This window comes from Apostichopus japonicus, chromosome 12 (genome assembly GCF_037975245.1).
Source record: "Apostichopus japonicus isolate 1M-3 chromosome 12, ASM3797524v1, whole genome shotgun sequence".
Classification (NCBI taxonomy): Eukaryota; Metazoa; Echinodermata; class Holothuroidea; order Aspidochirotida; family Stichopodidae; genus Apostichopus; species Apostichopus japonicus.
Window position 1 is genome coordinate 32,230,187 of NC_092572.1, and position 27,414 is coordinate 32,257,600.

General features: G+C 38.9%; 2 protein-coding genes and 1 pseudogene across 3 annotated transcripts in view; 2 read left to right on the top strand and 1 right to left on the bottom strand.

Annotated features, from left to right (window-relative positions):
- Nucleotides 1-27,414, bottom strand: part of LOC139977745 (NLR family CARD domain-containing protein 4-like) — a 346,755-nt gene that overhangs the window by 273,325 nt on the left and 46,016 nt on the right. The gene's annotated exons all lie outside the window — the stretch shown is intronic.
- LOC139978103 (U2 spliceosomal RNA) lies at nt 5,239-5,333 on the top strand (annotated as a pseudogene).
- Nucleotides 7,471-27,414, top strand: part of LOC139977734 (uncharacterized) — a 475,642-nt gene continuing 455,698 nt past the window's right edge. The window contains exons 1-3 of one of the 2 annotated variants that reach the window (XM_071987293.1): nt 7,471-7,753; nt 14,445-14,517; nt 21,842-22,640. In XM_071987293.1, coding sequence (XP_071843394.1) covers nt 14,486-14,517; nt 21,842-22,640 — 831 coding nt within the window. In that variant the 5' untranslated portion in view covers nt 7,471-7,753; nt 14,445-14,485. The remainder of the gene's footprint in view (nt 7,754-14,444; nt 14,518-21,841; nt 22,641-27,414) is intronic. The other variant, XM_071987292.1, reaches the window with a different exon arrangement.

The following is a 27,414-nucleotide window of genomic DNA, read 5'->3' on the forward strand; positions in this document are numbered from 1 at the left end:
GACGTACATGATGAATATGAAACATATGTGGTAAACCTTCGACAGGGATTGTTCGAACCATAAGCTCTTGAATGTAGAAAACGAATGATGAGAGAAAGTGATGAGCCATTAAAAGTCGAGATCATGTTTACAAGTATTATTCATTATCAAGACAGTTTGGTAAATATACAAGCAAATACAGGCAATTTTTTAAGGAAGCACGGTTGTGATTACAGCTCGAACAATAGAAGAATGAGGTTTATTGGGCAGGGTTAATTTAGGAATCGTAACCACTTATCTACCTTCTTTTACTTATACAGAGGTTATATTATTTTTCGCTAATACTGCCAACACTAATTCCGGAATGGTTAGTTACTGAATGTCTCCCTCAATTTAACACCTTGGTTTGTTTAATGTGCACGTTGGCGGGGAGAGTGTTCAAACTCTGTGACACAATATTGGTATTCAAACAGGAGAAAAACACCAGAGCGTTTGAAAATGCTTCACATAATATGTGAACACTATATTATTCCCTGAGTCATAGAGCATGTAACTTGAAAACGTCTTATCTATGCTTGAAAAGGTCTATCTTTGCTTGAAACGTTAATCTTTGCTGGACTGGGACCCCAGAATGTAATGAATTTGCAAGTCGATGTTTCATAATGTTAGTAACATCAGCCAAAATCCGACAAACACTTAACAAACAAATATTTCATTTCGTTTGATAGGCTTACAGTTATACGCTTGTTTTGTTATACTCTTTTCTCGCGTGTAACTGTACATGCCTCCATGAGTCCGTTTCTGCCTACCACGAATGTGCTTGCCCACTGTATTTTACATGCCCGAGGATATGTCCGATACAAACGTCTTGGGTATTTCTCCAAAAAGGGGCGTGAACTTATGCAAACCACAAAATTGTATTTTGTATTTTTTTATTTAACTTTTCTTTCAACTTTTGTAGTTATTACATCAGTTAGCATGGATTGCATTTATAGACCGTCATTTCTCTGTTGCAAAGGGGTGGAGTTATAATTGTGTCACATTATAAAGAATGCACTGACCTAGAAGGAAGCATGGAAGAGTAGGACTAAATTTAAACTAGACATCATTGAACTTGCAGGCAAGTACATCAAAACTCAGTACTTACGTCAAAAGGATATCAAGTTTTAAGATTGTCCCTTAGTGACGACATTGTGGGGATAACGAAATTTGTCAGGAAGTTATGTCAGCCATACAGGGTAATGATGATCCATCTTTTGAACGAACTTTCAAATTAATCAAATTTGAAATTTTGATAGTAGGTGACAGCAGATATGCGGTTCCCGTGGTCGTAAGTGTTAGAGAGATTTTAAATGGTGAAGTAATTGTACACAGTCAATATCAGTCTCCAATGGCAAAGGTAGATGTTCATCTGTGCCTGTTTGTCCCGAGTTACTATTTTGGAAACCTTATTACACCATTTGAAGTTTGGATCGTGCGAATTAATAATATAGCGGTTAGAGGATTTAAATTGGCCAGATCATCTTTCCTTATTTCTTGTTACAATAGCCGAGCTCATATTGGTTACATATTTCATAGTTTGATATTTAATTGTTCAGATAGAAGGTTGATTACTTATACATGAATTCTTTAATTTTCCTGCCTGTGGGTGATAACGAATGGAAGGCGTATGGCAATTTGTTCATAGAGGGACTGATGTACGTACTCAATCTAAAACCAAACTCGGCCAATACCATATAACGAGGGCCTAATGTTATTACGAAATGTTGACTATGCGGGCCTTCAGTCACGTAATGGTAAGAATGTAAACAACTGTTCGTTTAATTAAATTAACCTGCGAACTGATTTGTACATCTAACACCTGTTCTTTCTTGCTTTGCACGTGCTCCAGGTGGTCGCGGCTATTTATAGATCGATATTCAGAGACTGTAATATCATTCAACCCTTATTATTAAATAGTTGAGTCAATGTTATACTTACAAGCAAATCAAATGTTGTTTGATTCTTTCAAGCATAGAGAGATTCTGTTCATTTTTTTGTGTGGGACCTACCACTAAATAACCGGGGGGGGGGGGTAAGTTTATGAGCGTAAGAGTCCCTTCCGCCTCAAACTAACAAAGTAAAACAAACTAACTTACTAATAAATTACAAGGTATTGAGGAGTTTAAGGGACTAAGAATGGTTTTGGTTACAGCTCAATCATCATAATTCTAGAACCATTGTTTATAGTGCACATTAACACAGTGAGTTTGACAGAAAAGATTAGCATGTGACAAAATCTACAATTCTTACAATCGAAGCTGGGGCCTTCGATTATTCATATGCATAAATCTCGTATGCGTATAATCGCACACTGAGAATGAAGACCTGAAACTGTTACAATAAAAGTGTATTTTTTCTTTTCAAAGTATTAAGGTGTTTGACATATCTATTTTGTATTAAAGAGCACAAAAAAGACAAAAAAGAACAGTGAAGACACTACCATGATAGCATGCTCTGTTAAGGAGATATGACACTTTGAAGATATCAAAATTTCTTTGAAAACGGCTGGTTTAGAAAGACTAACTATGAGGGTGTGACGTCACATCCTAACTTCCTTACCATTTGTGAATATATTTCTTTAAAAATTATTTACATTTTTTAACACATTTGAAAATAATATAATCAAAAATTCTTCAGATGTTTAATCTCAAATACTTCCTTTGACAAATATGAGATCTCATGACATATCTTTTGGTTGAAAGTCATGAAATCTCACAAAATATTTAGAGAAAAAAACAAAGGCTTTACAGGAATGTGAGGATATGACATCACAGTTAGTCAGATTTCAGCAGTTTCTACACAATCTGATAAAACTTTACACTTGAATATCTCTGTAACCGAAAAAGATATTTGAACATTTTTTTACCATTGTGTTTCTTTTATTGTACTCTTTCATATAACATAAACAAATATGGCAACTGAACCAATACTTTAATAACGACTACGTATTTGAGATGCGTTCCCGTTTTATGGTTCGCCATGTGGGACAAATATAACATATTATGTACCCGTGTTAATTCCAATATAGACACGCATATTTTATTAGCTAATCGGAAGGTCGATTTCTATGGTTGTCTTAAATCGTATATTAATTCAAATACATACATATATTATCAGCTGATTTAATACTTGATATATTCGAATTAATACGCATATATATATTGGAATTATATATATACTCCAATTAGTATGCGTAAAATATATGGTATATTTGTTTCCCCAGTGCCTACCATACCCGTTCGAGCAGCTCCTGCAAGATTAAACTAGTATCGGCCTAACCGAAGAAACAGAGAACCAAAGAGGAGTAGGGTGAGGGAGGAGGGTGGTCAGACCGAGCACCATCCTTCCCTGGGAAATCCATTATAAACTGCAGAACCCACCCAGTGACCATGCTACCACCTGCGGACATACTGTCCGTGAACAAGGAACTCATTACTTCCATTGTATGGCTATACAATGGATGCTGCCCGTGTGATTTACTGTTACGAAGAGAAAGAGAAACCACTATAGCTGGCTTAACATGTCAGCAACCTTAGAATATCGAATATCGTCAAATATTGAAATAGAATAATAAACCACTCAACCTTTGTAACTTTAGTTGTGGAGCTCAGTTGAATATAAATGTGTTATTCATTGTTCTCTCGTAGCGAGTTTAAAGCACAAAGTACTTGTGAGATTGACATTATATGGAATCTATGTAAAAGCCCTGGTGGGGATCCAGGGAGAATCCCCGGAGTCGTAGGATTCAAGATATTTCTTGTTCTCTCACTGCACTACTTGTAGACTTGTAATCTTAAACGCAGAACCATAAGACAGAGTATAGACACATTCCAAAGATCGATGTGTTTCATTGAAATAAAATTCAAAGTTCCTGTATGGTCTCAGACGGCGATACCCGGAAGTTGCAGCATTTTGTTTTGGTTTATTTGAGCGTAAAAGAGAGTCCTTCAGAAGACGACCCTGGATTTCTTACAATTTGAATTTCATGTAAAACATGAAAATATTAATAAATTAAACCGTGGATCACCGATAAAGCGTGCTATGCGGTGACGGGTTAAGACGTGATCTCTAGTCCCTTAAATTTCCCTTTTATATGCAATAGATACAGGTTGGTTTTTGCACTTCCAAAATGTTTGCCCCATTAACTGTTTGCTTTTTTCTTGTGTTGAGCCCCCTCCCAACTTTGCAACTGCTGGTGCCGCCACTGCCAGCAAAAACCAAAGATGATTTAAAGAGTAATTCCGGCGACTGTCAGGAAAACGTTGAAATCATTCACAATGGTAGTATAATGTGTGGGTGTCACTTTAATCACAAATTTCTGTTCAAGAGTGCAAAACACAGTACAGGGCAGAGCTGGAACGTGTTCATAAGTTAGCTGAACGCTGCATTGGTTCAAGCCTTCCGTCAGTCTCATCCATATATGAAGAGAAACTGATGAAGAAACTAAATAATATTAAAGAAGATCACACACACCCTTTTAATAGTCTTATCGTGTTCAACAGATCCGGGATGCTATTACATGTGCCCCATACTAAAACGTCAAGGTTCCGTAATTCTTTCTTACCTGAGGCAATACACTTGTTTAACTCGCATGCAAAGTGATCTGGTGTGTGATCTGTTATACTTGCAGTCTCTGTGCTGCTTTTATTACTGTTCTGGTTCTGCCTATTTAGTTGTTCTCGACAAGGGCGTAGGAACGGGGGGGGGGGGCTGGGGGGCGCCAGCCCCCAGTGAAAAATGTGGAGGGGCGGAAGTATCATTCCGCCCCCCCCCGGTTCGCAGGTCAGAAAACCCCTTTTTCATTTCCAAATGAGAAAAAAAATCTCATTTGGAGCACCGAATTGCATCTAAGGCCAGGTGAAAATACAAAATTAAGTTTACAAAATGGAGTGGGTGTTGAAGTGTGCTATATTGCACCAAATTGCATCTGAGGCCACCTGGAAATGCAAAAAATTCCAAAGGGGAGGGTGACACCCCCTCCCCTTAAACCCCTCCCCCAGGCCGGCCATCAGTCTTCAGCCCCCCCCCCCACTCAAAAGTACCTTCCTACGCCACTGGTTCTCGTAGTTGTTCACTAATAGCTTGTTTATTTTATGGTTCTGTTTGTATTCACTACTGTCTTATGTTTACTGTCGCAGGGAAATTATTTTCCGTTGTTTGTTTTCTGAAGTGGACAATAAAGTTTCTATCTATCTATATATCCATCTATCTATCTAATTCGCTTCTCGGCCTTTTGGCTAAGATCATGTGTAGTATCTGTTCTTTTAGGGAATGGTGATACACACCTGACGATGATCACACAGTCACAGTCCCGATGCAAGGGGACTGGGGCTGAGAGCGGATCAGTCGTTTGGTAGTTTGGTTTTCGTGCCCAGGTTCTTTCCTGGGTGACTTTTTCTTAAAAAGTATCTAATTCTAGTTCACCACTGACTTCCTGGAATGACACAGTGCATAGTCTACATGCTATGTATGGTCATTACCAGTGGCGTCGCCAGGGGGGCAGGGGGCAAGTGCCCCCTGGAAAACCTAGTGCCCCCCGAGTGCCCCCCATCTGAGATTTGGGTTGGTAAAAAAAATATACATATATTTTGTTATATTCAACTCCCAACATCTGAGTTGGTTTTTCATAAGGACAAAGAAGCACAGTAATTCGTATTTTCTTCAAATGAGCTGCGAAAAAATGAAAAAGTTTATCCTTGAACGTCGGGTATCGAAGTCGTAACCCGCGCCATCACAACAGGTGTCGATATTTACATTGAATGTGTCAGTGCTCACGCCATACCAGCGGATATACACGTCCGCTTCGCGAGCTACATGACTGTGAGAAGGGAGGGTACTGCGGTATGTTGCCTTGGTCTGAGGTTGACAGGTTAGGAGCTGACGAAATGTGAGAATGTGAGGGTCCGCAGGCACCATACTTGCCTATATTTGTGGACCCATATATTAACCCTGTTGTGTAGGGGGTGCAGAGGTCATTTGAGGCCAGATGCTTGTAGGAACAAATGGCGAATGTTCACACCTGCATACTGAGCCATACTCGATGTGTGATCAAACTTTGGATTGCATGGTGAGATCCCTGATAGGAGCCAATAACGATGCTGGAACCTGTTACATCTTAATAGATAATGGGCGAAAACGAGAAGGACAAGAAAGGAGTCGGGGGTCATTCACACATTAATTCAACAAATGTAGGTTCTATTGATAGGGTTAGGCATAATATCGGCAGCATGTGGTTCATATCCTCTGCAAAATTCTGCGCCTTGTTAAAATCATTACCTCAAAAATAGCAATTTCTGGAGATATCTTCAAATCGAATTTAGCATCAAATGTGGCAGCATTTTGCATCTAGCCCATCCTCCGTATGCGAAAATTTTCCAAAGGGGAGGGGGGCAGTGGCGGTGGAACCGGTGGGGGGGGGGGGGCTTGGGGGCTCAGCCCCCCCCCCCATGAAAAAGTTGAGGGGGCAAATGCATGATAAGCCCCCCAATATTTACCAAGGATCCGAAACGTGCATCTGCCCATTTTTCAATGCATACTTGTCGATCTGTCCGATGCACACGTATGCTATATAGGTGTAATAATTTCAGTAAATGCTGGGGGGACCCTCGGCCCGTCCCCTGGCTATAGACCACATTGTCACCCCAACCGCGTCTTCACGCCCCGTGAAAAGTGGAAGCAGTGAGTGTGAGTACCGGTAAGCGCAACACAACTTCGTCTTAGGCCAATGACTTGCTTCATTTCAGCCAGTTCTCCAACATCCCCTTACTACACTCAAAAACGTCTTTGCGAGTACACTAGTAATACCTACTCTCTTAAAACACCATCGAATATACAAATTACTATATTTTTACAGACTTTTACGTGCAATCTGAGAAATTACAGGCTTGAGACCTATATTTTAGGGCTAGGTAATTGCAGCATAAAACACTCGGGAAGTGCCGTTTCCGGCCATCTGGGGGTTTGAAAAACCCACAATTTTCTTGTACGCTCTGCGCCAATGGATGGTGGCGCTCCGCTTAGATAGTCTCTACACATTAGCCCTCCTCCCAATAATTTTCCCGTTCCGCCACGCCTGGAGGGGCACCCCTCCCCTTAGACCCCTCACCCAGGTCGGCGATCCGTATCCACCTAAGTGCCCCCCATCAAATGCTGGTGCCCCCCCCCCCCCCCCAGACTGAAAAGTCTGGCGACGCCACTGGTCATTACAATACAAGGGAGCTGGTGATACATCCGTCGTGTGGCTACACGATAAATATAATATATCCAATTTACTGTGAAACGTTCTATTGAAAGGTAGGTTAAACAGGAAAGGAAAAACTACTCTAGTAGCTGACTTGAATAACATATCAGAAATCTTCTAGTTTCGATCAGTATGTATACGTGCATAACACAAAAGACAATCAACCTTTGAACCGTGGAGCTCAATGCACAGTCGCGTACGTGTACAGTGGGCGTTGTTTATCAGCCACGCGATATCAGCATTGATATGTACAGTGCTGTTCAGTGTAATAATCTGCATTCACATTGCCACTCTCACAACTCATTTCTATTTATCGTATTTCCATAACGTCGTTCTTACTACATTGGGGTAACTTCCTCCTCTTCGGGTTACATCAAGGTACTATTCGTGATAATTTTCAGCTCGGGTGTGTTTTAAGTTGACGAAGAAGGATTCAAAGGATCCTTGATTCACACGGCAACATCACACAAGTGAATTAGAGCGGCTTTCAATGTAAGTGTTACCCTTTCTGTGTGTATTACAGCAGTACACAGTTATAAGTATTATATATGTCAATGGCTGTGGTTTAGAAGGTAGCGTTATGGGGTACTCCGGTAGCGGGTGTACTGTGACACATAAGTTAAACGAGACAGGTAGTATATCGTGTTAAATTAACAGAGATCACCATCTTAATACACTGCTTCTAACCCTAGATATAGTCAGGCGCGTAGCCAGGAATTTGCCAAGGGAGGGGCGAAACTGTAGATTCGGCATTGCAAACTATCAGAGCCGTATATAGAGAGAGTTTGGCCAACTGGCGATTTGTGACGTCACACGCAAACCATGGGCATCAAAATAGGTCCAGTTGTCGTTACCAGTTGCGCGAAACACGAAAAACACCACACACAATATATAGCAGCTTTGCTCGTTGCGAACAGACGAAGCGACTCAGAATGTCAGATTTTGACAGGCATACGAGGAACAAAATGGATATCAGGTAATGAATTAGAGTATGCGTTAGTTAGTGACATTTACGTTTATCTTCACACCTGAAATGCATAGAAAACTAGCTGAAAACCTGTCATTACACTTGTTTTATTTTACGCCTCATACTACTAGTCCTACTTTAGTCATACAAACGAAAAGCACACATCACAGTCCTGGCTAGGCTAGATTACAGACGCACAACTATAGCATCAGGCCTACATTAATAGATCCTTCAATTAAATCAAGTAGGCCTGCACATAAAATGACAATTTATGCTTCACTGATCTTTTCAGGTTTGCCAAAAAGTAGTTGTACCAGAGGTCATTGTATTAAACTCCAGAAGTTACATAGTAGGATTAATATTCGGCATAACTTTTTCTCTTCAGTCTAATACAACTTATACAAGGGTTGTGAATGGATGGAATGGTTTGCCTGAGAAGGTTGAATTGCAAGTAGTGTGAATGGGTTTAAGAATACTTTGGATGAGTACATTAAGCATTGTACTGTAATTGGGTATGACATTTGATGTCCTCGGTTTTATTCCTCTTATATAGCCTTAGGGTCCTTAATGGGGACTTGAATGTCTCTCCTGGTCTTTTTTTCTACTAAACTAAACTATATACTTGAGTGTAGGAGTTAGCAATAGTTGGGAGTCTGTGGGCAAACCTAAGACTGATATTGTGGTGTTAATTTCTCAGGAATGTAGTACTAGGCTATAGTATATGCAACAGATTGAATGGGTCTGTCGAGAAAAAAAAAACCTGCAACAACTGAATACTGGTGTATGTTGTAGCTTATGTATTTTCCATTAACATATATACTATACGGTCATGTCCTTAATAAGGTTTCATGGATCACACTGACATAGTGTGCCTTCTTGTCAGTGTTGTCAACTGAGCACAGGGCTGATGACATCAATCAGTTTGCTATTATGCAGAGTGCAGACAGCAAATGGCCATAATGATAATTATTAATTGTTCATACTGCCCTTACTGGCCTTACCTGAACAGTGATGTATAAAAATGCAAGAAGTCGTTAAGCTTTTCATTTAAGAATCGTTTCAGCCTGTCCTATTTCAAACATATGATTGGCAGGTTTCCACGTTACATAGCTTATCAAAATGGAGCTGTTCTGTAAAGCAAGAAAATCACACATATGCATGCATACAAACACACTCATATATAACAATTTCTGAATATCTTTTCAGCTGCCCAAAGGTACTGGAATACAAGCTCTGTTGGGTGAATTAAAAAACCCTCATTGTACTCTTTTATCATGGTCAGCGCAACTGGAACCAGCAATGATGGTGATGTGGATTTGACAGTACCTAGACAAGAATTCAATAGCTGCTTTGTGTTGAAGTGGGTTCAACTTGCTCAAGGCCATGACAGGATGACGACTAGACATTAGGATGAATTATCTGTTGCAGAGCTCTATAAACCAGGCAGTTGTTAAAACATCCATTGGGTGACCCTCACAGTCTACCAGGCACTGCATCGCAGAAGCAAAATGAAGTGTGTGTGATACCTTCATCTTATGAGAGTGGAATGGTATCAGTGTGGCCTCTGTCAATTTGGCTTCAAGTCTTTGTTTTCTTGAAAGCTGAGAAGATCTTTCAGTGGTTTCACACTGACCTCTGTACTTGACAATTCATGTGTATTTGCCAGCTCAGGAGGAAGCCAGATTTTAATTACATTAACCAATGCTGACTTTTTTTTGGACATGTGGTACATCTGCAAGGAGGTGAAGGAAGCAGTTGGAGATGCATGGATGTGGAATCTTGTTGATAGTCTGGCAGTCTTGTCCACAGATTATCCCAAAGCTTCTCCACATTGCCACATTCAGAACTTATTACATTGATAAACTTGAAAATTGCAGGAATCTAACGAAGCACCCATCAAGGGAATTTGTTTGTATAATTATTGAAAGCTGTGACCTTCTAATGTGACAGACTAATGTGAAATAAAGGGCAGTAGATTACCTTGTAAATGAACCTTGTTATTGTTTGATTGTATCTAATGTTTGCAAAATTTTAAGTTGCATGCTACCAATTGAAACATAATTCTTTCTCTATTAATGGGATATAAATACTTCTCCTTAAAGGGTGTGGAGACTCCCGCACAAAGAAACGTCTCATGCCGGTTATCTGACCTAGTTTCGAATGCGGTGTAACAGAAGTGTTAGACACCACCATTGATCCCAGAAAATACACATACAGCTTGCTACCATCTGTAAATAGACATTAGTGTACAGTCAATACAAACATCACAGTCAATACCCACAACACAGTGCACATAGCAGCGTGGACATCTCAGGTCTAGATAAAAGATAACAAGGTATCAGGTTTCATTACTGTCTGCATTTTGTAGCGACACAAAAAAAACTTCACTTGCAAGCAGTGGAAAGTAAACTTTTTCAGAGAGCGGTTTAGGGCAAGTCTTCAATACCTTTAAATATACTGCATCGGTTGTTGTCACTTGATCATTTGCTTGTGTGTGAGCTAAACAGCTTAAATAATATGTAAAAAAATAATACAAACTTTCAAATTGCCAGATATTTACTTGCTCAAAATCATTATCCAATCATGATTTGTTGCTATCCTTGAGTCCATTATTCAGATGATGAGGCAGATTCCCTTCAACTCTCCATGATGAAGGTAAAACATATCTTAACCAACTGCCATTGAGTGTCCATTTGAAAGTTTCAAACACACAAGTGCATTGATTAAAACAAAGACTTTATTGCTGTGGTTGCAGGAACTGGATTTCAGTCTAGTAGTCACTCACCAGGTTTGTCATTATCACAGTCTGCTAACTGTGGCTTTTTATGTTAGGAGTTTTTCTTCAGAGCACATGTCACCTTTGATTTGTAAAAAAAGTCCTGAAATTCAGGGAGTTAAAATTTACTGTCTAAAGATAATTTAAAAAGATTTTTTTTAACTTTAATCATCAATGTGGGTGTCAATTAAGGGAATAAGGAGGTACTGATGCAACTTTGATAAATGATAGTTGACTGCATCCAAATTAAACCAAGGCCTAGGCTATACTTTTGAAGAAGAAAAAATTAGGCTGAATTCATGTTAGCCTAAAAAGGCTAGGCCAATGCTGACAATTAACACAAACCAAGATCATTTAACCATTTGGGCACTTGTTTATGGCATACTAAAAAGGGTCTATATAATTAGGCCTGTATGTGTACACAACCCACAAGTTGCCAATGAGTATAGACCTAGCCTAACTAGTTTAGGCCTAGGCTACTTTGTTTTCCTTAGACCTAGTTTAATTGGGCCTTATACTGTGCCATATTATGTAATGTGCTATAACAGTTGTAGTAATAGAAGGAATGGTCCAGGTCTAACTAAGCCCAGGCTTAACTTATGCTTCGGGCTTAACTAAGGATTAGGGCTTTACGTGATGCCTAGAGGCTAGCCCACCCTTTTACATTAAACTAAAAGTGATACTTTTTTAGGCTAGGCATAGCCTAGGCATACAATAACTAGGAATTAGGATAACTATATGTGCGACTGAAACTGCCATGCCTATGATTAGGAGAGCTGGCATAATGAAATCGAATTTGTGGATCGTAAAACGAGAGAGAATAGCCATGCGTGTAATTACAGAAACCAGTCTGAACGTAAAATTCTCGCATTGCTTGTACATTACTCGTATTACACTAGGGCCTATGGCTAGTATGGGCCTAGGCTACACAGACTTTTTTTCATTAGATCTCCATCTTGTTCTTTCTACTTCCAAAAAATTCCTCTTTTTTATGGTCAGTCGGATAATCAAACAACAATATCCATGTTCTGACCGATTGCAGCATCCCCAGCACCATTTCTTTCATAATTTCGTACTTTTTTCGTTTACACAAACGATAGTCTATACACTGTGAGTATGCGTGTCGTCTGCTATAAAGTTTTCAAGTGGACCTATTTTACCACCCTGTGTGGGCGTTTTCCCTCTCGACCAATCCAAATCGGTTACATGGTTGGCCAAACTCTCTCTATATACGGCTCTGCAAACTATCTAAGCGTAGCGCCACCGTGGGTTGGCGCGAAGCGTACAAGAAAATTTTGGCTGAAAATGCCTCCCAGATCGCTGGAAATGGCACTTCCCAGGCCTTGTAAGTTGCATCTTAGCATTTTCTCTGTTGAAAATACTAGCGATATCATAAAAACATTAAAAAATTTCTTTAAAAATATGCTCAAGGGGGGGCGGCTGCCCCCTTCTCCCCCACCCCCTTGGCTACGCGCCTGGATATAGTTATTTCAATGTATACCCTTTACCTATAAACCTTTTCTACTACAGGAAGTGTAGGTTAAAAACTTCCTGCTCATTCTAAGTAATATATGGCAGATGATCTTGACAAGCTATTACAGTCCTGATATATAATGTTAACTAACATTATTAAATTTCATAAATTGTTTACTTATTTATTGTATTGTTTTCGTACATTGCGCATGGAGAAACACAAACAATAATACTGTTGTCAGATACGTTCATCAAATTTTGTGATGAATTGAGATTTCCGGTGATTATTTTAGACAATAAACTTCAGTTCAGCTATGGGAATATTCTTTGACGGAATTGATATAAGTATATCATGTTTAAAGCGTGAAGTTATTATAGCGTTATTACTGTAGCTTACATATCACTCCATTATAAACATTCACTCTTAGTGAGTGGTCAAACTCAATTCAGATGAAAAACTGTAGACTCCTCTTGACGCTCTTGCAGTGTAAGCCTATTGTCAACTCGTAAAATACTTACTTCATTATTGGAAATCTTAATGAGAGAACTAACATGTTTGCATCAATATTTCTCACTGTTACACTATTTTGTTTACGTACATCACACTAGTTATTTATAATACCATTTGATACTGCATTTGAGGTACATTAAAAAAATGATATTTCTACTAAATATGATTTAATTTGACTGTACTTAGTTCAACACATTAATTCTTCCAAAGATTCAATCACTTCTGGGACGCACTATTTTTATGCTGTATATTTCTGAACATCAATGACACCTTGTATTAAAACTATGTGTTCCGAAAGTAGCCTATTGAACATGTCTACATAGAACAAACAACGCTGTGCGTACATAGGCGTAGGAGCCTCATTTGAGTTGGGGGGGGGGGGGCTGTAACGACTTGCCCGAAAAATATAACCAATTTTTTTTTGCGCGCGCCGCGCGCGTTCTACATGTTACTATGCATATCATATAAGCATTCATCAGTTATTGCATCACATGTCAATAACATAAAATCATTTTCCGTGTTATTACCCTTCCATATTGGTTATAATTATTGGGAAGTCCTTACAGCAATAATGATAATAATAAAAGTTTAACCATTGAAAACACATTGCAAATTCTTCTTCTTTCAGTAGGTGCCAGTGGCGGAGCTAGGGGTATTGGTCAGGGGGGAGAGAATGGTCTGTAGGGGCGCTTTCGACACTATCTAAGCGGAGCGCCACCACAGGTTGGCGCGGAGCGTACAGAAATTTTTTGAGTAAAAGATACTCCTAGATCGCCGGAAATGACCCTTTCCAGGCCTTGCTAATTTGCAGATAAACGAAGAATAAATAGGTGTCATCGCCATTTGTCAGAAAATTGCACCAACAAAATGTGACAAATGTCAATAGGTATTTCAGAGCGCAATAAAAAAAGTCAATAATCGCGAATAAGTAGAAAGTGGTAAAAAGCTGAAAAGGGCGCCAGCAGTCCATTTGAGTCCGCCAGGGGGGCATCCGCCCCCTCTGACTGTATGGACGCTCCGCTACTGGTAAGTGCCCGAAAAATTCTCAGCATATTGCCCGAATTTTTACAAAAAAATGAAAAAAACACATTGGAAATTATTATTCCTTCAGTAGATGCCCGAAAAATTCTCAGCATATTGCCACATTTTCACCCCAAAAAAATTTGGAAAACACACTGCAAATTATTCTTCTTCCAGTAGGTGCCCGAAAAATTCTCAGCATATTGTCCGAATTTTCACCAAAAAATTGATTGGGGGGGCTGCAGCCCCCCCCGCCCAGCCCCCCCGCCTCCTACGCCTATGTGTGCGTATGTTAGACATATTTATATATATAGTTTTCAAATCAGTATATGTTGGAGGTGCAATACTGCTTACTTATACGAAAGACAGAAACATTTTGCACTTGTGTTATATGATTAGTATGAACCTTTAATTAAGTACTATTATTTCGGTTCAGTTGAGCAGGATCGTGCGAAGTTTTGAGATATCTGTCAGAAGATGGACACTATGATCCGGCCCTACATCACACCGTAAGTAATACCCTCTCTAGTAACCCGCCTTAATCAATTGCCTCTAATGTGACCGTCCTTCAACTTTACCGTATTAAGTATCCCATCTGTTTAGACTGAAGGTTACACCCATCTCCCACTTAACAATGCTTTATTCTAATATGTCATAAATATATCCATGTGTTCCTTTTAGCGATGCTACGGGTTAATTTCTTCCTCGGTTCTCTTTTCATTAAATTGGCGGAGGCATAAGGAATTTGTTTAATGGTGATGTCGTTATTTGTGCGGGTGCGTCTATGTGTATGAGACACTGTGTTTGTAAACACAATAACTCAAAAAGTATATGATGGCCGAAGGTAATGCATTGTATATGGATTTTTCCGCATTGGGGGGGGTGGGGAAAACAATTAGGGTGTGGGGCACTTATCTTGTTAGGGCTGGCTTATAAAGGTTAGGGACAACTTCTCTATTAGGAAGTTGATTTAGATCAATAGGGAACAAAATTTGGAATTGATAATTTTATAAAAAATGCAAATTATAATATGCAAATTAGGACGCACTTTTGTTTTTAATGGAAAACACCAAAATACAATAAAATCACTATTGACTTCCAAAATTGACACTTTACCGTAGTGAGTACAAAGAAAGCATTTTGTTATGTTGGGGTCAAAGCTCATGTGAGGTCAATAGTGGTCAAAGTCTGATAATGTTGTTGTGACAGTGCCACAAATATTGAAACTTGAATGGGCTGAATGTGTGGTATAGAGATCCATATTAGTGAGTGCAAGAATCATTATGTATTTATAGTGGAGGTCAAAGATCGTTTAAGGTTAACAGTAATGGAAATCTGAGAATCATGTAAACACCATAACTCCAGAGGTACAACTTAAACGAACTTCATAATTTGTAAGTACATTCACCTGGGTCAGTACAAATATATTGCTTTTTATGAGGTCAAATGTCATTATATATAAAACGTCAACGTCACTGATACATTCAGGACTCACCCGTGTGTAGAAACAAGCAGGTATGCTTAGCACACAGACCTATAAATATAGTATTACTCACTGATGAAATCTCAGTATTCATTAATGCGACCTTAAATCTAATTTCAAATTCTTTATCTCTCTTCATAATGAAGCTAGAGGGTTGCGCTCTCGTATTTGAGGCTGTGGAATATAAATACTAGAAATAATGAGGAGAAATGCGAAATTTATATATTTTGATATTCAAAGGGAAGTCTTATAGTTGGTGTGTATTAGGTTGTTTTGTTGAGATAAACTTCATAGTAAAAGGCAGTGCGTTTGCTGACAAATGTAAACAACCGTTACTTGTTAGTTATACATGTTGCATTGGCGGCAACTAGTTCGTTTTCATTGCATCGTTTCCCGACAGCAAATAGTCTTCAAGGAAACCTCACGATAGAGAAGAATATCAAACAACATTAACAAGTGAAATTCAAAACCTGTCAATCAGAAGTTTGAAACTGAAACTAGAAGGATTATCCCGTTCTTAAATTTAGATTAAGAAGTAAATAAAACCGTTGTATATCAATGCCAATATATACATAAGTGCTTTGACTGCTATGGTGCAGACGGAATGGTGGTAACTAGAAAGAAGCAGGAAAATTTCATCTCTGAGGTAAATAAGTAGCTCCATCTATTGTCGACGGACAAGACTTAGATACTGGCAGCTTTGTTTAAATTCACTAGCTTAGACAGAGAAATGGCTAAGGGGCGTGGCATACGGTAAATCACATGTTAATTTAACGTCCCCTCTGTTTTTTGCGAGCGATTTATCGGCGTCTGCAGAAAATATCTGAGCGGTCAAACAAACATCGGGATCTTGATAACTGGTTCATTGATTTACATAAAAAGAAACATCATGTTAACTGCTTAATCGTCAAATATATTCGAAAGAGGCCCGGCGGGGTTTAGAGGGCCAAGCCCTCAGACATTGAATCGTTTTGAAATATTTAAGTGGCGTATAGCAAGGAGCAACAGCCCCCCCCACAGCCCCCCCACAGCCCCTCCCCCTAAATCGCTTTACTTACCATTTTGGTGGGTGTACGAAGAGACGTAAGAAAGTGATTTTTTTTAAACGTTGTCTTTGGCGGATGGGTGCAAGGTTATTTTATTTTCGTTGGGATCCCCTTACCAGAATATTTACGCCGCGGTGTTATTTCTTTTCAAGAGGACCATTCCTTGGGATGTGTTTTTAGCCCTGGTGTCCTGGATCTGTGTAGGTTTGGATATTCTTGTTCTCGAATAGCGCTTTGAAACATACACACATATTACTTTTTCAGAGCGATTTTGTTTTATATCACTGGAATTTGTTTAAAGCTCTGGTGGGGGGGGGGGGGTGACGAATTCACCGGAAGCTGTTAAAGTGTGAGAAAATCCTTCGCAGAGACTTGGAAGCATAATAATAAATGTGAGAGAAATGAAGTACTTTTACATGAAGGGTACAAATAAATAAGTGGTTTCATTTAATTGTAATCCCGATTCGATATTCGTGAACACAATCAATTGCTGAAATACTAACTAAGAGACAAACCGAACCGCTCCAACATCCCTCAAGGGGTGTAAAACCAGCCTGAAGTAGGTGTGATTGCCCCACCGCTCCCCTTTATTGATTGAATGTATGCTCCGTGTGATCCTCGTAGACTAGAGTTTCCGTTCAAACATTAATGTATCATTTTACTTTTAGTATTGATCTTATTGAATAGATGTCATACGGATAAAAGCCAGGTTTATCTATGAATGATTAGCCAGGTTTATTATTGACGTACCATTAATTTAGTTTGTCGTATAAATGAGGTATTTTGTATGATTTGATTTGATTAGTGAACAATGAAGAGCTGTAGATATTTTAAACGAAGTATAAATTACCTATAGGCATTTCTCATGCCATTTTAAACCATTATATGTCTTTGAAATATCCATATTATATTGAACCAGTCTCCAGAGGACCTTTACGCAAGACCCCTTCCATAAATCTATGTTTTGTGGTTCGCATTTCGGGTTTGCAGCTCAGAGAACAGATTAACGTCGTACACGGGCAATATCATAAATTTTGGTAATTCACTACAATACTGCATAATATTTGAAATTCCCTTCTGGATGTGCTTCTTTGTGAAGGATATAAGCGTAGGAAAGGGGTCCTTTTGTTCATGGAAATGCACTTTCTATATGATATATCCTTACAATTAAGCCTTTCTTTGATAAGAAGATGACGTCCCCTAATGCGAAAAGCACCTTGCGGCCGCTTTGTAGAGTGTAAAACTTTATTTGATAATGAATTGTGGAAGCCTGCCATCTATTTTTACATTTTCGCTTTATTTACATTGGTATAGCGTCATCGATTTAAAAACTTTCGCCCCGTTGTGTATGTTTGCAAAATTGTGCGGAGGTCCTGGATCAGTTCTTTTCTGTTAGGTGTTGTAGGCTACTTCTGATAGTTGGCCAAGGGACAGGTATCTTCCCACACGAAATTAATTAAGAAAAGAACTTTCTCAAAAGAGGAAGAAGGATCAGTATAGGGCCTTATTGTTTGCTACGCATGCTGCAGACAACTGCGAGCTTTGTGGAGAATTAAGGTCCTTAAAGGTCGGTATAACCAGTATGTGGCCCTAAATTATAGAACGCTAAAATTGCTAGAAGTTTTCAAAAAGTACTTTCCTTCAGGTCTTTACTCTCCAAATTGTTCTCAACATTTTTAAGGAACACTCAAGATAACTGAAAATCCGAGTGAGGAAAATTTCCTTGAAGGTTGACATTGAAACATTTTTGACCAAAAGTGACCGGCATATTTGAATGATATAATACAATATCTTTCTTACCCGCCCGTTTCCTACTTTCTTAGCGATGGTTTCCTTGCTGTTTTTGCTCAGTTTTTTGCTTACTTTTATTGAAAGATTGGCCTTGAAAATCGTATGAAATTTATTGGCCTCAAATATGTTATATATACATAGAAAGTAGGAAACGGGCGGGTAAGAAAGATATTGTATTATATCATAAATATTTCATCGATCGTTTCCATGCGGTGTTACTTTTCAGCATAATGTACGCCCGTCGGATCTGGGCGCTCGACGACAGCCCGTCTTACGGGTCAATCGCCTATTATATACTGTATATATGTCATATGAATTAATACACTCAATCGTGTAAACATGTATCTCCATATCCTATCTTCGTCTTCGTCTTCGATACGGTGACACATCCGCAAAAAGGGACAATATCTCACCACACACACGTCAAGAGAATAACTAGTTAAATCTGACCCGAGTACTGATATAAGTGACAGGATTCACAGAACCACTGGAACTACTAATGAGGTCTGAAGGCAGACTATTCCAATCCCTCATTGTATTTGGGAAAAAAACTATACTTATAGCAATTGGTACTGGCATATATACAGTTGGCAGAAATGCATATCAGGTGCGTATCCAGGGGGGGGGCGTTGGGGGCGCGCGCCCCCCGGGTAAGGAAAGGAGGAGAGTAAAAAAAAGAGAAGAAAAAAGGGAAAAGGAGGGGAAAAAAGAAAAGGAGGAGAGGAAGGAAGGGAAAAGAAAAAGAAAAAAGAGAGAAAAGGAGAAAAGGAGGGAGTAGAAGATAGCCAAGACCTCGGGAAGAGAAAGATCCCTATTATATACACAGGGTAGCCAGTGACAGATCAAGGATTACGGAGGGGGTGTGCGCCTCACCCTACCCCTTACCCCGACAACTCCATTTTTGACGTTTCCGTTTTTCCTCTCTCACTAATGTACTTGAGCTCGACCGAGTCGTCGTGGAACATAACGCATTTCGGGAAGGGGGCGACCGCCCCCCCCCCGAGCAAATTTTCTTTATGAAATCGCTAGTAATTTCAAAATAGACAATGCTTAGATGCAACATACAAGGCCTGGGAAGTGTCATTCCCAGCGATCTGGGAGGCATTTTCGGCCAAAAAATTTCTTGTACGCTTCGCGCCAACTCATGGTGGCGCTTCGCTTAGATAGTTTGCCTACAGGCTTCGCCCTCCCTTGGCAATTACTCGCTACACGCCTGTTCGAATTTGTAAAGCAAAGAGCAGATGTAACATCATATCAAAGAGCATTGAAATGCATGTTCCACAATGAACAGCCTCAAAAACTGTCAATGTGTGTAGTCAAAGGCGTAGGAGCCAGATTGGATTTGGGGGCTGTAATGACTTGCCCGAAAAAAAGCCAAAATTTTTCGCGCGCGAAGCGCGCATTCAACATGTCGATGCCAATATCATGTAGGCAAGATCGGTCATTACATTGTATGGAACGTGTACCGCACGGTCCGTCAAAGTTGCACAGTATACCGCCAGATGCTAATGTAAACAACCAAATGTCTTATGTAGATGGAGAAAAAGCATACAGATCCATTTATGTCAAAACTCTCTTTTACAGTAGTAATGTCGGCCAAGCTTACAACTTTATTTCAATTACCAAGGAGATCATTTTAAGCTATTCATTGCTATTTATTTTTCTTTCAGTAGGTGCCCGAAAAAAATGGGAAAACAATTGGGGGGGGGGGCTGCAGCCCCCGCCTCCTACGGGACCTACGCCTATGAGTGAAGTGTTCGGTTTCGATATACCTGATATCGGAAATATCTGCTATTTTTCTGTTCCTTCAACCAAGTTTTGTAAAAGCCATAATAAGAGGTTTTAATATTTCTACACCAATAAATTAATTGTGTCGGAATTTTCGAAAATTTCCTCACCAACATTCTTCATCATATTTTCCTCTACTCGTTCAATTTTGACCTGTCTGTTAGGGGTTCAAGGAGGTTTTTCTATATTGGTTGTCTATAGATTGAATTACATTATGGGTATGTTTTGAAGTGATTTTATTCACGAGAAAAGGGAATTTTCAAATTCTCAACAAGTAATGGGCTTAAAACCTTGAAAAGTGGGGCTTTCGGATATTGTGGGCCGTGACGTAGAATCACCTACAAAAGCAATGATCCATAGGACATGCAATGAGGTCGAACATGATGTGTGACTGGTGACAATCTTCAAGAAGGTTATGGATGGAAAAAACTTTTGGGAAATACTTGGTTCTCAGGCAAAAGTGAACATCTGGTTGCTCATTTTCAAGCCCGAGAAGTGCCATTTCCGGTGATCTGGGGGGTATCAAAACCAGAAATTTTCTTGTACGCTCCGCGCCAACCGATGGTGGCGCTCCGCTTAGATAGTAATTCGCGCCCCCCGGGTTAGAAAATCCTGGATACGCGCCTGCATATCGTGCATGTTCCGACTCCTACGCAGAGGCTTTCTTAGGCAGTCAATAGGGATCTGAGCCTGACCATAGATGCCCTTAGCAAATAAGATGATTCTACTTTGTCTGCGCCTCTCTGCCAAGGGCACCAGGTTTAGGTCCCGTAACAGAGATGAGACAGAGCCAGGCTCTCTTGAATAATCTGAAGCGATGAAAACTCCCAATATCCTATTTCCTTTGTTACACACATTTTGGATATGCCTTCCCCAGTTGAGATCTGAAGTGATATGAATACCCAGATATTTAACACAATCAACCTTAACCAAGTGAACCCCATTGAGCATGTAATTGAAATTTACAGGTTTCCTCTTTCTAGTAATGGTCATTACCTATAGCTCGTGTTTAGAGCGAAAATTCTCTCAACATACTCGATCCGTTAGTGTAATTGTTTTCTTATTTATTGATAGTTGTTTACAATTTATTCTGAATTAGTAGGGGGGGGGGTGGGGCTTCGATCAGGTTCTGTAAATTTTTCCTGTTAATTTTTTTTTACGTTCTTTCTTACTTTGCACGGGGAGGAGTTCAGTCTGAGAATATAATACACATAATCACCAGCGGATATGCCAAGTTTCTGAGAAACCTAATTAAGCCCTCGCGTCTCATTGATCCACAATTATTTTATTGTTTGTTTGTTAATTTTAATAATTAATAAATCACAGCATAATGTTCACCCGTGATCCGGGTGCTCGACGAAACCCGTCTTACGGGCCAATCGCTTATACTGTATGTCATATGAATTGATACACTCAATCGTGTAAATAGCTATTTCCATATCCCAGAGCTCGTGTTTAGGGCGAAATTCCTCTCAACATGTTCGCAAATATACGATCCGTTAGTTTGTTTAGTTGTTTGTTTATTTCTTTATTTTTTGTTTATTATTTAGTATTAACACTTTGGGGAGGGTGCTTCAGCTTCCGTTATTTTCTTGTTTTTGTTATGAAAACGTACATTCTCCAGCGACTATATGCATAGTGTATGACAACATTCTCCGTTACCATGGATACGGCCTTGTAAACTTGACCTAATATTGTACTTTTTTTGCCTTGTATATATTAAAGAGTTCATCGTACGCAGTTGCCCAGGTTTACCGGTGAAGCTCGTCGGGTGCTGTGCGATATGACGTTGGATTCTACCAAAGTTGCTGTTAGCGGTAACAACGAAGACACATGGACATCATTCATAGACCTGTTTGCATTAAATATTCCTGATTCTTCGTCACCATTTATAACTCGGTTTTATTCTAAAGAATTTAAGAATCATTCAAGATGGCGGCCTTGTTGTGTTTCATTCTTAGATGATTCTCGTATAGTCACTGTGTGTGGTGATCAGTTGGATGTCTTCAATATCAAGACAGACGACATACCCACACACAGTGATCAGTTACGCGATGGAACAGCCGAGTGTATGACTATCAGAGAGGGAGAGATATTTATTGGTTTGTATGCATCTAACGAGGTGATTGTGTTTGATTTTAGTTTAAATAAAATCAAGACAATCACCTTGGAAGGATTAGAAGGTGATTATCCTGTAGATATAACAGTTTATGGAGATAATCTGTTTATATCTACAAGCAATAGACAAGCCTTTAGATACAACATGGAGGGAGTGATGTTACATGAATACAATACATCAGGCTACTCATCTGCATTCAGTATCACTGTAAGCAGTGAGTTTGGTCTGGTGTTTGTATCATGTTGGCTCCCTGTTGCTGCTGTTGTTGTTTACTCTCTCTCTGAGAATCATACATTGTTTACTTTCCGAGTTATTGATGATTTGTTGAAGAAAATCAGGATAAACGATGTAAACAGGTTTATGTTTACAACAACAGCACGAGGAACACTGAATGTATACAGCACAGTAAGTACAGTAGGTTAGTGAAAACAAGTAAACATAGGAATTTTATTTTACATCTAGAATAATGAAAATAGGCGATAAAAACTACCAAGTTAGGTATCAGTGACTGCGAACATTTCTGTAGATTACGTTTATTTGTACTGTTTTTGCGAGTCTTGGAAAAAATATGAAATTTGGGACTAAAATTTTAATAGGATTGAAGCAGCAAAACCTCTTATAGCAACACATACATACAATACAGTGTAAATGAATTCCAAAATCCTCTGAAATTACTTGCATTATAAAAAACTGTGTAGACCTCCAATAGAAACATATTTGGGTTCGGTGCATACGAACATCTCCTAAGAGCACACTTATTGCTATTTTAAGGCAATATCAATAAATTTAGAGAAAAAATTGAGAAGAAAATTTTAATAGGACTGAAGTAGCAAAACCTCTCATAGCAACACATACATACAGTACAGGGCGAATAATTTTCAAAATCCTCTGAAATTTCTTGCAATATAAAAAACTTTGTAGACCTCCAATAGAAACATATTTGGGTCCGGTGCATACGAACATCTTCTAAGAGCACACTTATTGCTATTTTAAGGCAATATGAATGACTTTAGAGCAAAAATGAGAAGAAAATTGTAATAGGATTGAAGTAGCAAAACCTCTCATAGCAATGACATACATACAGTACAGGGCTAATCAATTCCAAAATCGTCTGAAATTTCTTGCATTATGAAAACCAAGGGCGTAGGAACCGGGGGGGCTGGGGGGCGCCAGCCCCCCCCAGTGAAAAATGTGGAGGGGCGGAAGTATCATTCCGCCCCCCCCCCCGCTTCGCAAGTCAGAAAACCCCTTTTTCATTTCCAAGTGAGAAAAAAAATCTCATTTGGACCACCAAATTGCATCTAAGGCCAGGTGAAAATACAAAATTAAGTTTACAAAATGGAGTGGGTGTTGAAGTGTGCTATATTGCACCAAATTGCATCTGAGGCCACCTGGAAATGCAAAAAATTCCAAAGGGGAGGGGGACACCCCCTCCCCTTAGACCCCTCCCCCAGGCCGGCCATCAGTCTTCAGCCCCCCCCCCCCACTCAAAAGTACCTTCCTACGCCACTGATGAAAACTGTGTAGACCTCCAATAGAAACGTACAGTATTTGGGTCCGGTGCATACGAACATCTTCTTAGAGCACACTTATTGCTATTTTAAGGCAACATGAATGAATTTAGAGCAAAAATGAGAAGAAAATTTTAATAGGATTGAAGTAGCAAAACCTCTCATAGCAATGACATATACATACAGTACAGGGCTAATCAATTCCAAAATCGTCTGAAATTTCTTGCATTATAAAAACTGTGTAGACCTCCAATAGAACAATATTTGGGCTCGGTGCATAAGAACATCTCCTAAGAGCACAGTTATTGCTATTTTGTGGCAATATGAATGAATTTAGAGCAAAAATGAGAAGAAAATTTTAATAGGATTGAAGTAGCAAAACCTCTCATAGAAACACATACATACAGTACAGGGTGAATAATTTTCAAAATCCTCTGAAATTTCTTGCATTATAAAAAGCTGTGTAGACCTAAAATAGACACATATTTGGGTTCGGTGCATACGTACATCTCCTAAGAGCACACTTATTGCTATTTTGTGGCAATATGAATGAATTTAGAGCAAAAATGAGAAGAAAATTTTAATAGGATTGAAGTAGCAAAACCTCTCATAGCAATGACATATACATACAGTACAGGGCTAATCAATTCCAAAATCGTCTGAAATTTCTTGCATTATAAAAACTGTATAGACCTCCAATAGAACAATATTTGGGTCTGGTGCATACGAACATCTTCTAAGAGCAAACTTATTGCTATTTTGTGGCAAAAGGAATGAATTTAAAGCAAAAAAGAGAAGAAAAATTTAATAGGATTAAAGTAACAAAACCTCTCATTGCAACACATACATATAGTACAGGGCTAATAATTTTCAAAATCCTCTGAAATTTCTTCATTATGAAAACTGTGTAGACCTCCAATAGAAACGTACAGTATTTGGGTCCGGTGCATACGAACATCTTCTAAGAGCACACTTATTGCTATTTTAAGGCAATATCAATAAATTTAGGGAAAAATGAGAAGAAAATTTTAATAGGACTGAAGTAGCAAAACCTCTCATAGCGACACATACATACTGTACAGGGCGAATAATTTTCAAAATCGTCTGAAATTTCTTGCTTTATAAATACTGTTAAGACCTCAAATAGAACAATATTTGGGTTCGGTGCATACATACATCTCCTAAGAGCACACTTATTACTATTTTGTGACAATATTAATAAATTAAGGGAAAAAATGAGAAGAAATTTGAATAGGATTGAAGTAGCAAAACCTCTCATAGCAACACATACATACAGCACAGGGCGAATAAATGCCAAAATCGTCTGAAATTTCTTTCATTATTAAAACTGTGTGGACCCTTAATACAGTATTGATACTAGGAATTAAAAAGTTTTGAAAGTTCGCTCAGAAAAACTTAAGTCCCTGCAGTCCATGAAAACATGCCCTTTAAAATACCCTTACATGAACACACAGTACTTAGCTATAATGACTCCTGACAAGACATTGGCTTGTGCCCAAACAGAAGCCCATAGTTATAGGTCTAGAAAGAAAAATTAAATTTATGATGAATTTTGTAGCTAATTAACAGCAACAAATGACTGCCAAGTTCGGGAGCGGGAAATTTTTCAGTAAACTCTAACGGGGAAATCCCTCATCTAGTAATAATAACAACAAGTAGCACTCTAACCACTTCGGCCCATTTGCAACTTCTGGCTTAGACAACAGGTTGCCATGGCAACAAACACCTTTGTTTAGGCCGCATGTACAGGTCTAAGCAACCCCTTGGACCAAAAGTAGGCTACAAAGCAGAGACTATATCACATAGAATATCAGCTTTATCTGGTCTGATGGAATCTGTACCAATTAGGAGTGACTATTAAGGCTGCTAGTACTTGCTAACATTCTAACAAAACCTTAACAGAGCCTCAGTCCTATCTACTAAAATATATTGCTACAGATCTTTCAACCCAGAAGTTGATGGAAAGTTCAGCAAATCCTGTCACCATGGCAACGAGTAAAAGTGTAGCATTGCATCATGGGATCTAAACATAGCTCGAATGGCGACACTTATACCAACTGAAAAATAAATGTGAGTGCATTAGAGGGACGGGTAATGCTCGACATAATCACAGCAATACATAATAAACCTTATAAATATCCCAATGTGGGTTCTCGTTGGACCAATAACCTGAAGCACTTTCAATTCTCTCACATTAATTCAATGTAGGTTAGGACTTAACCATACACACATTATGGCTGAGGGACTATAAGTGCCATAATCAACCCTGTAAACAGCTATTAAACAATGTTCAGTTAAAATGATACAGAATTTACACACATTACAATAGTAATTACTGTACCTGTAGACTCACTATAGCTGTTACTGCTATTAAGTCCTAAATAATAAATACATTCTTTGTGCATTCTGCAATCATAGGAGATCAATATACTAATTAATTCCAAATTACACTTAATAAGGGCTGGTACTCTGTGTGCACATTGCTATCACAGAATTAACCTGCATTAGTGCATACATTCACAGGTAATATACAGAAGGTATGCACAATGAAGCTGACTAGGCTCCTGAGGGGTTTGGGGCAAAGTTAAAAGATGAACTCTCTACCTGTATTGAAATTAATGTAACTAATTTCTAACAGTTTTCTAGCTTGTCTCTACTGCACATGCATGACAGCTTGGAGTCTCTTGGTGAATGGTAGAGTTGCTTGCTTTATTGCCTGCCTAAATTTTGTTAAAACAAAATCAGTATGATCAGTGCACCATCACTTATATTTACCATTTGAGTTTGATCAGCTGCTGCAATGATCTACTCACATTTAACTGTACAGTTTACATGCAATGTGACCAAGGCTGCAGCATATTCCTGAGTAGCCCTAGGGTATACATAATATCTAAAAATATAAATCATGGATGGATGGATTGTCTACTACTAGTATGTGGATAACCAATATTGAGTAGATGATTTCTCATATATATAGTGGAGGGTCATTTGAGGTCAGCAGAAGTCACAATGTCAAGCCAGTTAAATATAGTAGCCCAACAAGGAAAATTGAATGGATGTCAAACTAAGCAGGTGGATGTCATGTAGATATGAATTAGTGTTTACACGGGTCCAAAAATCGGGAACCGGGTACCCGAGGGCCGTTACCCGTCGGGTATCCGGGTACCCGGAAAAAATTGTTTACCCTCGTGTATCACGATTTCCAAGACATTACATATTGGATGCTGTAATAAATGCATTATATTCTCTACTGACAATGTTTTCATGTTCAAATACGTAGGTGTAAGATAAGGTATAAAACCTCCCTCAATCATTTTTATTTGCTTCTGTTTCTTCCATTAACTTGTTAATAAATAAATAATTTAATTATAATTAGCATTACTACTAACATCGTACTGCCGCCGCTGCTTATGCTAGCTCGTGCACGTCTATTGGATCAAACCATATAAATATCCAATTTAGCTCTTAAACAGTTTTTAATACTACTACTATCTATTATGCAGGCCCAGGGTTCGCATTAGCCGCGAGATTGCGCGATTCGCGCAATTTGATCGCATTTAGAATAAACGATTAGTAAAAAGCCACTTGCGATTACTATTTTTTAGTTATCCCGTCTATAATCCATAAACATCGCGTAAAATTCCTTG